General features: G+C 46.8%; 1 protein-coding gene across 1 annotated transcript in view; it reads right to left on the minus strand.

The window, feature by feature from the left end:
* The window catches only part of LOC120308729 (semaphorin-3E-like), a gene marked incomplete at its 3' end in the record, with an annotated part of 76,145 nt that extends 61,672 nt beyond the window's left edge, over positions 1 to 14,473 (minus strand). Inside the window, exon 1 of the mRNA XM_039345188.1 lies at positions 14,133 to 14,473. Within this exon, the coding sequence (XP_039201122.1) occupies positions 14,133 to 14,259 (127 nt within the window). The remainder of the gene's footprint in view (positions 1 to 14,132) is intronic.
* Positions 14,474 to 14,908: the final 435 nt, after the last annotated feature.

Genomic DNA, 14,908 nt, shown 5'->3' on the forward strand with positions numbered 1-14,908 from the left:
TATTTCCTGACACAAGCTGCAATTTCCACCTATCTTACAACGTTTCAGTGTGCTCATGGTTTTCAGGGCAAATAATTTACACTGTGTTCCATTTGGGAAGCTGCTGGCATCAGAAGGCATTTCTGTTGGAAATAAAGTGAGAATTGCAAAGATGGACTTAACTGAGAAAGACTCGCGAGGAGAATAAATTAGGGAACAACCGTGGACTACAAAGCAGGTAGGACACATCTGAGCTGTCGGAGGCACGTGGGCTCATCTTCCCCCTGCGATGAAAACTGATCAGAGGAAGGAAAAAAGCCACTGAGACAGTGCATAATTAGGGTCAGTTTATTAATCCTGTATAATATCGTTTATTAAATTGATACGCTGTCTGGCTCCCAACAATCCTAGCAATTTACACTTGTTATAAAAATTTATGAACAAAGAACAGTTTAAAAAACACAAACAACAACACAAGACAATAGGACAGCGATGGCAACGAAAACAAACCTAGATGGGAACAAAAGAGAAGAAGGAGCATCAGTTGTTCTTATGTGCATTCACACAGGAATTATACTATTATAATAAGTATGTATATTTATATCTGTTCATGGGTGTGTTGTAAACTGCTTTGTTTGTAATAAGGGGCATAACAAATATAATTTTTCCTCTCTGGGGCTATGATTTGTATTATGTAGTTATTTGTACTTTTTAACCTGCTTTATGTAAAGTAGGGTATATAAATCGCTCGCAGCCACTTTCAATTGATGGGGCATATAAACTAAGCAGATAAATCTTGATTTTAAATCTACCGGCATCTGCAGAAAGCATCCATAATTTTCTAGCTACTGTTCTTCACGGGGATGTGTTTTTTTTCCTGTCCTCTAATTGGATAACTCTCTGTATGTCTGCTCTGCATTTCATGCGCATCTATCACACTTATCGTTTTTGACAAATATCTGACGTACGGAAGCTTCTTCCTGTGAGCAACTCCGTAAATAGCCTATGGATACAGAGATTCCTGGACATCTCAAGAAAACCCCCAAGCCATGGCTTAGTGCAGTGATGGCGAACCTTTTAGAGACCGAGTGCCCAAACTGCAACCCAAAACCCACTTATTTATCGTCGGGTGCCACTGGGTGGACGTGGCTGTAGTGGTCATGGCAGATTGGGTGGGTGTGGCCAAGGTGGGTGTGATCACCTCAATGTTGTTCGTGGGGAGGGATGCCTGTGGGGGCTGGGCAAGGTTGGGGGAGATCCAGGGGGTCTCTGGCAGGTGAGGCGGTGGGCAAGAGGCTCGTGCTGTGGGATGAGGCGAGGCAGGATGGGGGTGCCATTATCACAGGGCAAGGTGAGGCATGGGCCGGGGTGGCTGCTGCCTGACACCATCAGCCCCTGCACACAGAGGCAGTGAGCACATGGGTACTGGGATACATCCGGCCATGTGGGACCTCGACAAGTTAGTGGGCAGCTGGTTGAAGAGGTATGGTTGCCATCTCCAGGGCATAGCGTGGGTGCCCACAGAAAGGGCTCTGAGTGCCGCCTATGGCATGCGTGCCATAGGTTCGCCACCACTGGCTTAGTGAAATTGCTCTCTCAAGAGAAACTGCAGAGCCCCCTTGGAGATTGGCCGCCGTCTGGGCGGCTTCAGGAATTGTCCGCAGGCGAGAAACCCATCAACCACAGCCAAAGGGAAGCCCCAGGTACCTGCACCAGAGAGCATCCTTCACTCCTCTTCTCTGCAAGGCTGCACCACTAACCAGAAAAGAATAAGTGTATATTTCTTCCAGTTCTACCACAAGACAATGGGGAAGATTATGCAAGAGTTTGCTTAAAACAGTGTTTCTCAACCTTGACAATTTTAAGGCATGTGGACTTCAACTCCCAGAATTCCACAGTCAGCAATGCTGGCTGTGGAATTCTGGGAGCTGAAGTCCATCCACATGCCTTAAAATTGTCAAGGTTGAGAAACACTGGCTTAAAAAGAAGACATTTCTGTCAAAGAGGAACAAAATGTTATTATATAACGGTGATCCTAGAGTCTCATTAAGAGATCTCAGGGCAGAGTGAACAGCCCTGTAAGCTATGTCCCTGTTCAATTTGCAAGCTATTATCCATGATGAACAAAACAGATCATGAGTCTTTGGGCAGAATCCTATAAAGAGACAAGCATTCAGTAAAGCGTAACTAGATATCCACGCATACATTTTGCATCTGCATGTGCAAGAGTGAGTGAAATGAGAGGTCAGGAGAACGAGGTTCAATCCCTCCTTAGGCATCAAAGCCAATTGTGAGACTTTGTAGTCATCTCTCCTCTTTTTTTAGCCCTAGGCCAGGGGTAGGCAACCTTGGCACTTTTATGACTCGTGGACTTCAACTCCCAGAATTCCTGAGCCAGCATGACTTAGTATGGAAACCTCTCCATTTCTCCTCAGCATGGCTGGCTCAGGAATTCTGGGAGTTGAAGTCCACGAGTCATAAAAGAGCCAAGGTTGCCTAACCCTGCCCTAGGCTGTGAAGTAAAAAAATCATTCATCCATCTACCAACCCACAATGGACCTGTGGTAGCTTAGGATCCATAACCTCCGGTAAAGATGTTGCATCCTGCAGACACATTGATTTGGGCTGACAAAATAATATGCATACATATCGTCTGTTTCTCCCGAGATGGTTCAAAGTATCTATTTCAAACTTAATCCGAAGCAATCTTCCACTCTATTTTAAATACCACTGGTTCCTTGGCATCAGTGCAAAGCTTCAACATTTCACCCCCGTATTTAAATGATACTTGAAAGATTTAATTAGTAGCTGCAGGGATGGTCCAACACAACTCATTCTCAATAGCTGGTCCAGGCTCTATTCTGCATTTGTACAAGCAGAATAAATATGCAAGCAGACAAGCTGCACAGCAGCTGCACAATCAGTCTCAACTGTCACACACACGGAGCTGCTCCATGGCCTATTTGCCTTCCGTGTTGTTTCTGCAGCCCCAAAGTCTGCCTCCTGGGGTTTGCAGAAAACTGGGCATGCGGTCAAGGAATATTTCTCCTCCTTGAAAAGAGCTACAATAAGGGAGCAAATATTTTAAATGAGTCGAAGTGGTTTTCCATCCTTTCCTTCCCCTGGGGAAACCTATTTCTTAAAAAATGAGATATCCTAGTTGGTGCAAACTGTCCACTGCTGCCTGATCTTCCTTGTCTGGCAAAATGAGGAGAGCCACGAGCCCAGATTTAATAACGCTTAGTAGCACTCTCAAGGGTAGCATTCTGCAATGCATGTAGAGCTCATCCTCGGAAGGGACGAAGCGGATGGATGCCGAGGCACAGCACACAGTAAATCAGACCGAGAATATTAATCCTTCATTAAGTAGAACTTGTATTCCCGTAAAGACCTGGGTTGCAGTAAAAGTTTCCACCAGGTGGTTTCACTTTAGAGAAAGAAAGGGAAAGAAATGGGTGCATCCAGGTAATTCAGGGTTCAGGCGTAATGCTCACTTCTTCAACCTAAAATCATCATCATCATCATCATCATCATCAATCATCATCATCAGGCCCTGATGCCCTGTTCCTTACGTTAAACATATTCACCTTATTTCAAGTTCTATTTGTAAAAAGTGGGGAGGAAAGGGGGGGAAGTCATTTGAAGGGTTGAACTGAAGAAAGGAGCTGTGGTTCTCAACCTTTTTAATGCCGCGACCCCCAACCGGTCGTAAGTCGAGGACTACTCAACCAGTCATAAGTCGAGGACTACTCAACTGGTGCAGCACCGTTTGCAGAATGGGACTTTTGGCGGGCTCAGCAGGGCAGAGACAGCCTGGACAATTCCTATTGGCTTTTGAAAGCCAATAGAATTAGACTCTATTCAAGAGAGTCTATTCTATTGGCTTTCAAAAGCCAATAGAATAAAAGGGAGTAGCACAGCTAAGGAAAAGGGGGAAAAAATGGCGGACTGTGTTGTTTGGCGATCCCCGTGAAATGGTCGTTCAACCCCAAATGGGGTCCCAACCCACAGGTTGAGAACCACTGAGCTAAAAGAAGATTTTTGTCCAAAATGACCACACAGCCCTAATGTAACCAGGAAAAAATAACACTCTCAAACTCAAAAACAGCAGTTGGAAGTCCATTTCACATGCTAACAAACCAATTATTTGTGACCAAGCCTTCAAGTCAAAAGATAAAGTATTTATTATCCTTTCAGTCTCGATGTTACAGCGCAAAACCTCCTATCCTGATGGCTGACGTGTCCTGGGTATTTTTCCACTTGCTTACTTTAAGGATATGGGCAGGCCATCAGGAGCCCTGGTGGCCCAGTGGTTAGAAGGCAGCGTTGCAGGCTGGCTCACTGCCCATTGCCAGCAGTTCGATCCGGATGGGTTCGAGGTTGACTCAGCCTTCCATCCTTCTGAGGTCGGTAAAATGAGGACCCAGATTGCTGGGGGCAATTTGCTGACTCTGTAAACCACTCAAAGAGGGCTGTGAAGCGGTATATAACTCTAAGCGCTATTGCTATTGGTGTTCAGCCCTTGTTCTTCACCACCAGGGAAAACTGAGCTAAGGACATAAACAGGGCTGGGGCAGGGAGGTGCAATACTCTCTACTCACACTCCCCCCCCCCAAAAGATAATAGAAGAAATGCATGAGTTCGGAAAATCCAGTGAAAAGACAATCCTAATCACAGGAGTCACCAGCAAAACTCCAATGTGCTTCATCAGTTTGGATTGTGACTGTCAGCCAGAGAAGATATCTGGATCTCCATCGTTTCCAAAACAGGTTCTCTGAAATTGGCAGATGCCACTGGGTGCAGGAAAAGTGCATGGGGAAGTGGAGACACACACACACCGCACTCCCTTGGAGAGGTGCCTGCTGCGTATTCCTTGGGACAAAAGGACAGATGGCCTGCAGGAAGACCGTGGGTGGATGTTTTAGCAGTTGGAAGGAACTGGCATAGAACTTCTTCTTTGGAGAGGTTGGGGGGCCCTTATGAGCATCACAAAAGTCATTTCCACCATTTGACTGATTCAAGCAGAAGAGAATATCTTTACTTCATCCATCTCCCTTCTTCTAATTCATATTGCCTATTGATTTATCATCTGAATGAAGCAGGACTTTGTATGAGTTGTGCTGGTTTTCAGAGCCACAAAACGAAGAGGAGCATGCCAGCTTTGACATTAGGAAAAAAGAAAAGAAAGGGTGCATAAAATAAGATAACTTATTAACAATTGTTAATAAGTTTAGCCAAATTAACGTATTAATAATACAATAAAATTAACCAAGTTGCATATGCATCTCTCTTCTGGAATTCACAGGATCAAAATTCCCATATATTTCGTACATATTCAAAGGAATAGATTATAACCAGGAAATTACAAAACATTTTGTAAATTCAACATATATTTCCTACCTATTCAAAGGAATAGATTATAACCAGGAAATTATAGAACATTTTGTAAATTCAATTAACTGTGGCAAACATTCCCCACAGAAAAGACACACCATTTGTATTCTTAGTTGTTTTTTTAAAATGGTTTGGATCCTTCTCAACATTCTAAATTTCTGATTATCATTCTTGTTCGTATGTAGATTCCTCTCTGCTCACAATACAGACTTCCCATTCTCAAACACCACTGTGTGTGTGTGTGTGTGTGCATGACTGTGGGTATGTGCAGACCAAGTCTGCATCTGCAGACAAACAAAAAAACATGTGAACCACCAACTCAGTGTAAATTAAGATACTGTAAATAAATGTGCAATTGTCTGCAGAAGCCGTGTGAATAATTATAATGTGTAGAAGCCATCAGTAATTGACTAAACTGCCAAAGTAGAATTAGAATTTGTCACAGCAGGTTCCTTGAAGATAATATTGAGCATTCTGTGCCACCTCCATGTTCTTATAAAAGCCTGAGAATTCCAGTTTTCTCTCTCTCAGGAAACCAGGGAACAATGGCCTTGAGACCATAAAGAACTGGGCTCCGAGGTGCCTCCAACACGTCTTCCTTCCATCACTGAGCTGCTCGCAACATAAAACCAGGGATGTCCTCCAATCAGGCTTAATTCTTCAGCCTGCATCCATGCACTTTCGTAAGCAGTGTTGGTGACATAGTCTTTAACTGCTTTCTTGCAAGCTATTTTTTTCCCAACTTCTCCGTCTAGCCAACAGCCTAATTTCCAAGTAATCCCCACTCGATTACTTGACGTCTGAGATTAGCCATTGTCTGGTAGGTACAGCCACTTTCGTCTTTTATCCTGTTCCCCACCTTGTCAAGCCGACGTCCGCAATATTCGAAGGGAGAGGGTTTTGTCGGGTGCCACCCTTGCCACGCTGGAGAGCACGAGTCTGCTGGCACTGTGGTCATAGAGCTAAGTGTTAACTTTTCAATGATCTCGCGAGTCAAAAACGCCCTACTGTCAGAAAAAAAGGACCCAGAGCCAAACATTGGCGCACGCAGAGGGGCCCTCCCCACACACAGATATTCCCTCGATGGGCATGAGCTCTTGGCAAAGGTCAGCGTGCCCACTGCGTCTGGGTGTCTTCCACTGATTAAGCGAAACTGGGTTACTCCTACAGAACTTCTGATGTGCTAAATGCACAGGGAGTTGCCAAGGCACCACACAGGGAGCTGATTCATAAGTTGGCCCATTCAGCAGTGGGAAAATTAGTCCCCTTCCACTTCCAGGACTTTTCAGCTGGTTGAAATATACAATCTGGGAACTCCTTTTAGGCAGCAGTAGTTACGACGACTGAAATTCACACATCCACCAAGCCTAAAAAAACAAAACAAAACAAAAACCCTCCTTCATTTCATTCATCTGGACCTTTTCACCACACGCTCCATACACACACACTCACTCGAATGCAAAAACAATTTCAAAAACCACTAAGGGCACCGCAATATATTTTTTACAGCTTTCTTGTCCTTATCTGTATGGCTTGGTTTAAATTGTCCCAAGATTCAGAGCCTCCTTATCTGAGGCCCCTTTTCTATCAGATCCACTCTGAGGTCCTGCTCGCTCTCCCAGTGCCACAATGATCTGGCTGGATTTGCTTTGGATTCCTTGTTGCGCATATACCCTACTCATTTCCCCCCCCTAGAACCGTGTTGTGTGTATGCATATGTGTACACATTAGCCTCCGGCATCATCTACATTTACTGAGCCCCACATATGAGCCATTAAATTTTGAAATCAATAAAAATATTGAGTGGCCAAAAGCTCTCTCTGGGCAACCAAGAAAGATTATATATTCTAATCAGCAACTTCACCAAACTGGCCCTCTCCTGTGTGGCTACCAAAATGGTTGCTTCCCCTATCCCAGTGGTGGCGAACCTATGGCACGCGTGCCAGTGGTGGCACTCGGAGCCCTCTCTGTGGGCACATGCACCGTCACCCCAGCCCCGCCTCCTCCCACAGCCCCCTCACCAGCAGCCCTCCGGAGAAGAGTCGCCCCCAGGCACGGCCCACACAATGCTGTGCAGCCAAGGACATGGTAGCTGGGCGGCGAGGACAAGACTCCGCCCTTGCACTCCATCGTGTGCAGATAATGATGCAGGGCACAGGCGGAGGGCTTGGCCACCATGGCGCTGCTGGGCTGCCTGGATGATCTGTGGCAGGCCATGGAGGTGGTGGGTGATCCAGCGGGCATGGCGGAGCGGGGCAGAAGTGGAGTGGTGGTTTTTGGGCACTCAGTCTCTAAAAGGTTCACCATCACCGCCCTATTCCCTCCATGGGCCAGGGTGGCCTGAGGTTTGAGGCAGCAGATCCCAACCAGCCATGCTAAGATGGTTTCCACATCTCCTTCTCTTCAAAAACGGCCGACAGAGCCTTCCCTGAAGATGTAGCTGTTTGATATGGCAAGACTAAGAAGACATGGATGTAAGTAATAGGGCAGGAATCATGTCTCCTAATAATGCCCTCCTGATCCTTACATGAGTGTAAATACCATTTATTATTACGGCCTCAACAGAGATTAAAACAAGCATATTGCATCCCTACATGCATAAATACGATGGCAAAAGAATGTTAGGATGAGGACAGTCGTGCATAAAAACAGGAGATCTTCACTGCAGACAACTGCAGTTATGGGAGGGGACCCTATAGCCTGGGGAACGTGTCTGCCCTCTGTCTAAAAAGTGATCTGATGGAGTCAGATCAGCCCTGAGGTTACTGCTATATGTAGATCAGTTTGCAAAATGCGGAGTTATCTGAAAGAGCCAGAAGGCATCAGTTATACTGCTATTAACATGTTTGGGCATGTAAATTCAATATTATCCATTAATCCTTGATAATCACCCAAGGCAATGGTTAGGGAAAGAGTCAAGACAAGATGGAACATAAAGTTATTTCCAAAAACTCTAATATTTACAAATTCATTGCCAAGAGCTCTCAATGTAGCTGAGAATGAATAGTTGGACAGTTTGTGAGCCTTTTCCTATCTCCCAGTTAACATTCTACAGTTGTTATATCTACATAAAACAAATTTAAAATAATAGTTACATGTGACAAATATACTTTAATTAGGTATGAGTATCTCACATTTCACAATTCACTGTCAATGAAGCAAGTTACAGTAATAGGTCATATTAATATCGACTTATATATAAAAAAAGTCCATTAAGCAAAAGAATCATTTTATCATTAAATAGATGGCTTTGTTTTATGTTCTTTTTAACCTCTCTTTGGCCTATTTTTGAAAATACATGGACTGAAATCTTCAGGCATAAAGCAGGACTCCGAGTTAAATCCAACTGGTTGCCAGATCCCTTGTTGCTTTGGTGACAACAGCATAACCCACTTCCTGCGAGGCTGCTTCTCCCAAAATGTTTGCTTTTTCAAAAAACTCCACTGCCAATCCAATCTGCAATCTTGTGATTGCTGAGTGGTCTCCCATTCAAAATCTAACCGGCCTTATTAGATTAGCCGGATGCCTAGCTGAAGTTGAATGGCCATTCAAACAAGCTTTGGAAGAGTGAAGTATACTATGGATGCTTCATTCGAATCCTGTGTTCAAAAGATCAGTCAATCTGGTCTTTGTAATGACTATTCTGTCCTCTTAGAAACAAAGATCAGATGTGCGGTTCCAACAAGCCAGATTTATTGAAGCCTCTTAGTACAATCCAATTCATGCCGTGGAAATCCTTTGGATGAAACTGAGATTATTCCTGGTGAAGACAAGTTTCACATAAGGCTTAAGGGCGGGTCAGAGGTCACTCCCAATTTTAAGGATATTTCCACACAGCCAAATAAACAGACCCAGCCTCCAGACATGTCTTTGTGCTGCCTTGTGAGGATCCCTCAGAAGATGCTCGGGGCTTCTGTGACTTCTCCAGCTTCTCTTCTGGCTGCTTTAATGGGGAGCATCGAAGTCCCCATTTCACCAGGGCTTCGCCATCCTCCTTGCTGCTCCAAATCTCTCTCTCTCTCTCTCTCTCTCTCTCTCTCTCTCTCTCTCTCTCTCTCTCTCTCTCTCTCTCTCTCTCTCTCTCTCTTGTTTTTGCAGTGAGGAAGCAAATCCAATTCACTTGATTTTTTTAAAAAAGAACGAAATACTGATTCACCGCAGCCCTTGACAGCAGAAAGGTTGGGCAGCACTGAGAAGCAGGATGAGGCCCATACAGTGGTGGGATTCAAATAGGTGAACAACCGGTTCTCTGTGTGGATGCCGCTTTAGGAAGTCCATTCTGGGCCTGGGCAACAAAAAAATTAGCTACCAGTTCTGCCAAAGTGGTGCGAACCAGCTGAATCCCACCACTGGGCCCACAACTCCACTGTTAACCCCAGTCTCCCAGCGACTCTTCCTGCACTGAGGCTAAGCAGGAGCCTGACAAGCTGCAGAAACTCAGTCAAAAGACGGTGCTAATCCCTGATCACTACATCTGCCATATAGAGAGGGGGGTCCTAAACTCAGCCTCCATCTTCACAGCAGCATGATAAGCAGGTGTCCCTTGAGGCAGCTTCCATGTTGGCCTGGTTTCCCTCAGGCAGCCATGATGGGAAGGGTTGCAGAGGCTACTCTTAAGGAGGTGGAAAGCCTTTTCTTCTGCAGGCAGGCCTTCCTGGCCAAGCCTTCCTCTCTGGACCTACGAAGGCAGAAAATATCTGGAACACCAACAGGGTCTGACTCAGAATCTGGACGGGTCTGTGGCAAGAGGACCTGCTCATTTGGAAAGAGATGGAGGGTTTTGGACTGAGCTTCCCTTCTCCCTGGCAGCCCTGCCTCCCCAACCACTGAAGGCCCAGGCTACCGGCCTCAGCCGCAGCCTTTGCCTGGGGCTCAGGAACACCCCAGCAGGCCAGCCTGTCTTAGGGAGAATGGCCACCACCTGCACGGTTGCAAAGCAGACAATGCCAGATGACCCGGAGCGATCAACTTGGGAATGTGCCAGCTGCTCTTTCGTTTCGTTAATGACTGTTAATCTAAAGCTTTTATTAATATTAGATATTAATATGTACATAGAGAGCTCTAATGAGAGCCAGTTTGCTACAGTGATTAAGACATCAGGCTAGGCCAGGAGTAGGCAACCTTGGCTCTTTTATGACTCGTGGACTTCAACTCCCAGAATTCCTGAGCCAGCATGGCTGGCTCAGGAATTCTGGGAGTTGAAGTCCACGAGTCATAAAAGAGCCAAGGTTGCCCACCCTTGGGCTAGGCCTAGGGACTGGGAGTTCTAGTCCCCTCTTAGCTGGCTGGGTGACTTGGGCCAGTCTCTCTGGGCCTAACTCACATCACAGGATTGTTCTGAGGAAAACAGGAGTAGGAAGGAAGGAGTATTAGGTACGTTTACCATCTTATTTATAAAAATAATAAAAGTGCGATTAAAAAAAATGTAAAAAAAATATTGTACAACTTTCAGCTAGTGGTAAAACAGAAGGCATTGAGTCAGGGGTGTATTATAGGAAGCTAGCCAGTTCCTGGCAGATAACCCAGCAGAATGCAAAAATGCCAACAGAGGTTTTATTCTGTGGTGTTTCTATCTCCATTTGCAGCCCAAGGAAGAAAAGAGCTAAAATAGAGTTACTACAGCTATTTAATTGGAACTGATTGTTGAACATTATGATCGTCCCGAATTTGAAACCAATCGTTTTTGTGAATAGTCTGATTGCAGCTATTATTCCCAGCAAGGGCGAGAAACTTTGAATGATTGCTGGGGTATTCTGAAGTCTCTGTAAATGTAGAGACAAGAAGTAATGGGTGTGAAGAGAGTGAGGCAGAGAACGCAATCAAACCGCTTCTCCCAAGGGAATAAACTTTGCCATTGTCCGTGTCCTGAGGACACAATCAGCCCCAAAGGAATATTGCACCGGTCACCCCCGGCATATTTCTGATGTGGATGAATCTGGCTGCCAAGTGTACAATAGAAGGCTTACAAAGGCTTTGCCACACAGCCAGTCACATCAGATTTAAATTGATGTATACTTCCAACAAAAAATGGCACTGTAGAAAATTAATTTTTCCTTCCTTCCTTCCTTCCTTCCTTCCTTCCTTCCTTCCTTCCTTCCTTCCTTCCTTCCTTCCTTCCTTCCTTCCTTCCTTCCCTCCCTCCCTCCCTCCCTCCCTCCCTCCCTTCCCCTCTCCCCTCCAGGTTTACAAGGCAACCTATAGAGCATTCCTGCTCCATCTTTATCCTCACAAAGTGGGTGGGGCTGAGAGGATGGATTTGGCCTAAAGTGATGCCATTATTATACTTTAAAGTACAGAGGGATCCCTTGGCACCCTAATTGATCCACTATGTGGTCTCCTCTATTTCCAACTTTTTTTTCCCTGTTAAGCAACAGGTCACTTGCTAAAGTACAATTACAGTTCCTGGAGTGTTCCTTGCAAAACATTAAGGTATATACCAAATATTATGTACCTAAGTAAGGGTATGCTCTTACATTGTGTTTAACTCAGAAAATACTTGCACAATGCACTAAATCATAAACACGGGCTGTAAAAAAAAAAGTTAAGACTGAAATTTAGAACATCATGAGAATCAAGCTCTCAATATTTCACTGATCTGTTTGAATGTGTTATGTGAATATAGATAGGAGTAGTCTATGCCTGCCCAGTTGTGTTCAATGGGTCTGGGTCACAATAAGATTACCAGTATCTTAATTAGCTTCCTTTCAGAAATCTTTAACAACCTATTTCCATAATTACAATCAAATGTACTCTCTGAGTTGCTTCTTCCCCTCTTCCTAAGTCTTGAGACAGCCTAGTTACTAAGGGAAGCTTTTAATTTCTTAGTGAAGTACGGAAAGTAGATAGCAATTATTCTACATTTGTATGGAGGAATGTATAGCAGTTTCTACAATGGAGTGTTCAGTTGAAGTTCTTATTGTAAAATGTAAGGATGCAATATAAAGAGAAGAATACTTTTTATCTCTTTATAAAAGAATATATTATCTATCTTTGGAAATGTCAGTAATAGAACCAGCTTGGCAGAGTGCTTAAGGCACCTGGTTAGAAACCCAGAGACCATGAATTCAAGCCCCATTTTTGGGGCAGAAAAGTCAGCTAGATGACCCTGGGCCAGCCACTCTTTCTCAGCCCTAGGAAAAAGGCAAGGGCAAACCATTCCCTCCCCCCCCCCAAAATGCCAAGAAAATGTGCAGGAGTTGCCCAAGTGTCAAAAAGCCCTCTTGAAGGGACAAAAAAAGCTGTACGTATTCTGAACCTAACTGCTTCCTTCCCAGTTGCTGATGAACACTGAAAAGCAAACTAAGATCACCAATTATGCTAAAAGGGTCCCACCTGCACTGAGTACCGTTCAGGGCGGTGGTGGTGGGGGGCAGCCATTCGTGGAATGCATCCCACACAGTTTTACTCAGATAAAAGCATCCAGGTTTCCCCTCAGGCTCCTGTGCAAAGAACTGCAGTCAGAACAGCCTAATCTTGTCTAGATGTAAAGCCAACAATCCAGGCATGATCCCCAAATGAATCCATACAGCACTGCCATTTAAGAGAGTCAGATTCTGCCTTCTCTCTTTGGGATATGCCTGGCTGAAGTCCAGATGCAACTTGGTCAGCAAAGTGCCCTCATTTGCACATTCACATGACAATCGTCAACAAAATAGGGGATGCCGCTACCATGTTGACGTTTAAGTCCCACCTGTGGTCCTCACAGATTGTACCACGCTCCATGCAAGTTTCCCCATCACCCCCCCCCCCACTTCAAATACCAGTAGCTTCAATGAGACTCCAAGGAATCTAAGATTTAAATCTAAAACAGTGAACCGGACATTTACCACAGGACATTTACCAGTTTTCTCCCGGATTAAAAGCCAAAATTAATAAATAAGCAAAGAGCACCTCTCTGTGACAAAGAAGCCTCTTGTCAAATTACATCAAGTCCTTGGCATGAAATCAAGGTTCTGCATGAAGAGATTTCAAATTCCAGGGCTGAGCAAGAAATTGCAGGAGAGTGGATCTCCCATTACGAAGAGAAAGAGTGGGACACCCTCCCCCCCCCAGATCCGTATAGATACATAAGGCAGGTTTTGTTTTGTTTTTCCATTTTCACTTTGGGCAACGTAATTCAGCTAGAAGTAAGCTTGTTCATCATCAGTGTAATTGCTACACGATGACATTTGCTCGTTCGGAAGATGATTCATTCGCTCGAAGAATTCAGTCCCCCCCCACCTGCTCCTTAAGCTGAATCTGGATTCCGAGGACTAGAGGCAAAGGGGAAACGGGGGGGAGGGAGAGAGAGGCAGATTGGATCGTGAAGCGTTTCAAGCACTAAAATCAGGTCCCGAAGTTGACTCTCGGGAGGATTCCGACGCGGCTGCCTGGGATACGATCCTGCAGAGATCGCGCAACCTGCTTACACGTTGGGTTTCATAAGCTCAAGGCGGAGGCAAGCCAAGTTGGCGAGGGTGGAGGAGGGTTTTTTTTTTCGGGGGGGGGGCGTCTTGTCAAGCGGCGCCACTTCTGCAAACGAGGCAAAGTTGGCTGGCGGTGGGCAGACGCCCGCTAAGCGGGAAAGCAACGTCGCGCTTCCGCTCCCCTCCGCATCCTAAGAGCTTTCGCGTAGAGTGGAAACGAATACCTTCCCCCCCCCCGTCGCTGAAAGAAGCCAAAGGGCAACTGAAGCTGTTCGAAGTGCTAAGCTCGACTCCTCCCCCCCATTCCCCTAAAAAAAAAGCGGGTCACCTGCCCCAAAGACAGCGACGCCTTACCTTTATGCGCCAGGCGCAACCTGGGCTGGCTCGGGTCTGCCGCGTGGCCTCCGGTCCAGGCCTCCAGCAGCAGGAGCAGCAGCAGCCGCCCGGCCAAGGTCAGGAGAAGCAGGTCCCGCCGGGCCATGCCGACCCGGGAGAAGCCCGGCGCCTCTTCCTCCGAAGGGGCGGAGGGGGGGGGCTCTCCGGCCGGCGGAGGGTTGGGAAGGTCCCGCTTGCGCCCTTCCGGAGTTCTCCGGGCTTTGGAGAGCGGAGAGGGGGGGGGCCCACGCCGGCTTCCACGCCTAGCGCGGGAGAGCCTGGCGGAGGAGGTTGGGGGCGCCCAGCTCAGCCAGCATCCCTCCCGGCTCCTTCTGGCCGCCTCCTGCAAACGGGAGGGCGGGGGGGGGGCTTGCGTAAGATCCCCGTCTGGAGAGACAAAGCCAGGCGTTCGCTCGCCGCTGACTCTGCCCCGGCTCTGCCGCTCGGCTCCGGGAGGAGCTGCCTCGGCACCCCCCCCCGCCCCCCCGCCGCACAGCCGAGCCCGCGGGAGGGAGGAGAAAAGAGGCGGCCGCCGCTCGCCGGGACCTGCCGGGACGCGCCCGGGGGCTCAGCCGGGTGGGGGGCGCTCCCCGACCCCTCCCCTCCACCAGCGGCGCCCCCTCTTCCCCGCCGAAGTTGGGCAGAAACGGCGGAGGCAGCCACGTGCCGGGACGCCCGCCCGGGGACCAGGAGCCGCGGGGGCTGCCCGCTTCCCTCTCTCCAGCCCGGGGAGAGGTCGCCGGGAAGGCGATGAC

The sequence above is a fragment of the Crotalus tigris genome, unplaced genomic scaffold, assembly GCF_016545835.1.
Source record: "Crotalus tigris isolate CLP2741 ecotype Arizona unplaced genomic scaffold, ASM1654583v1 scf7180000017945.11477521024:1554073, whole genome shotgun sequence".
Classification (NCBI taxonomy): Eukaryota; Metazoa; Chordata; class Lepidosauria; order Squamata; family Viperidae; genus Crotalus; species Crotalus tigris.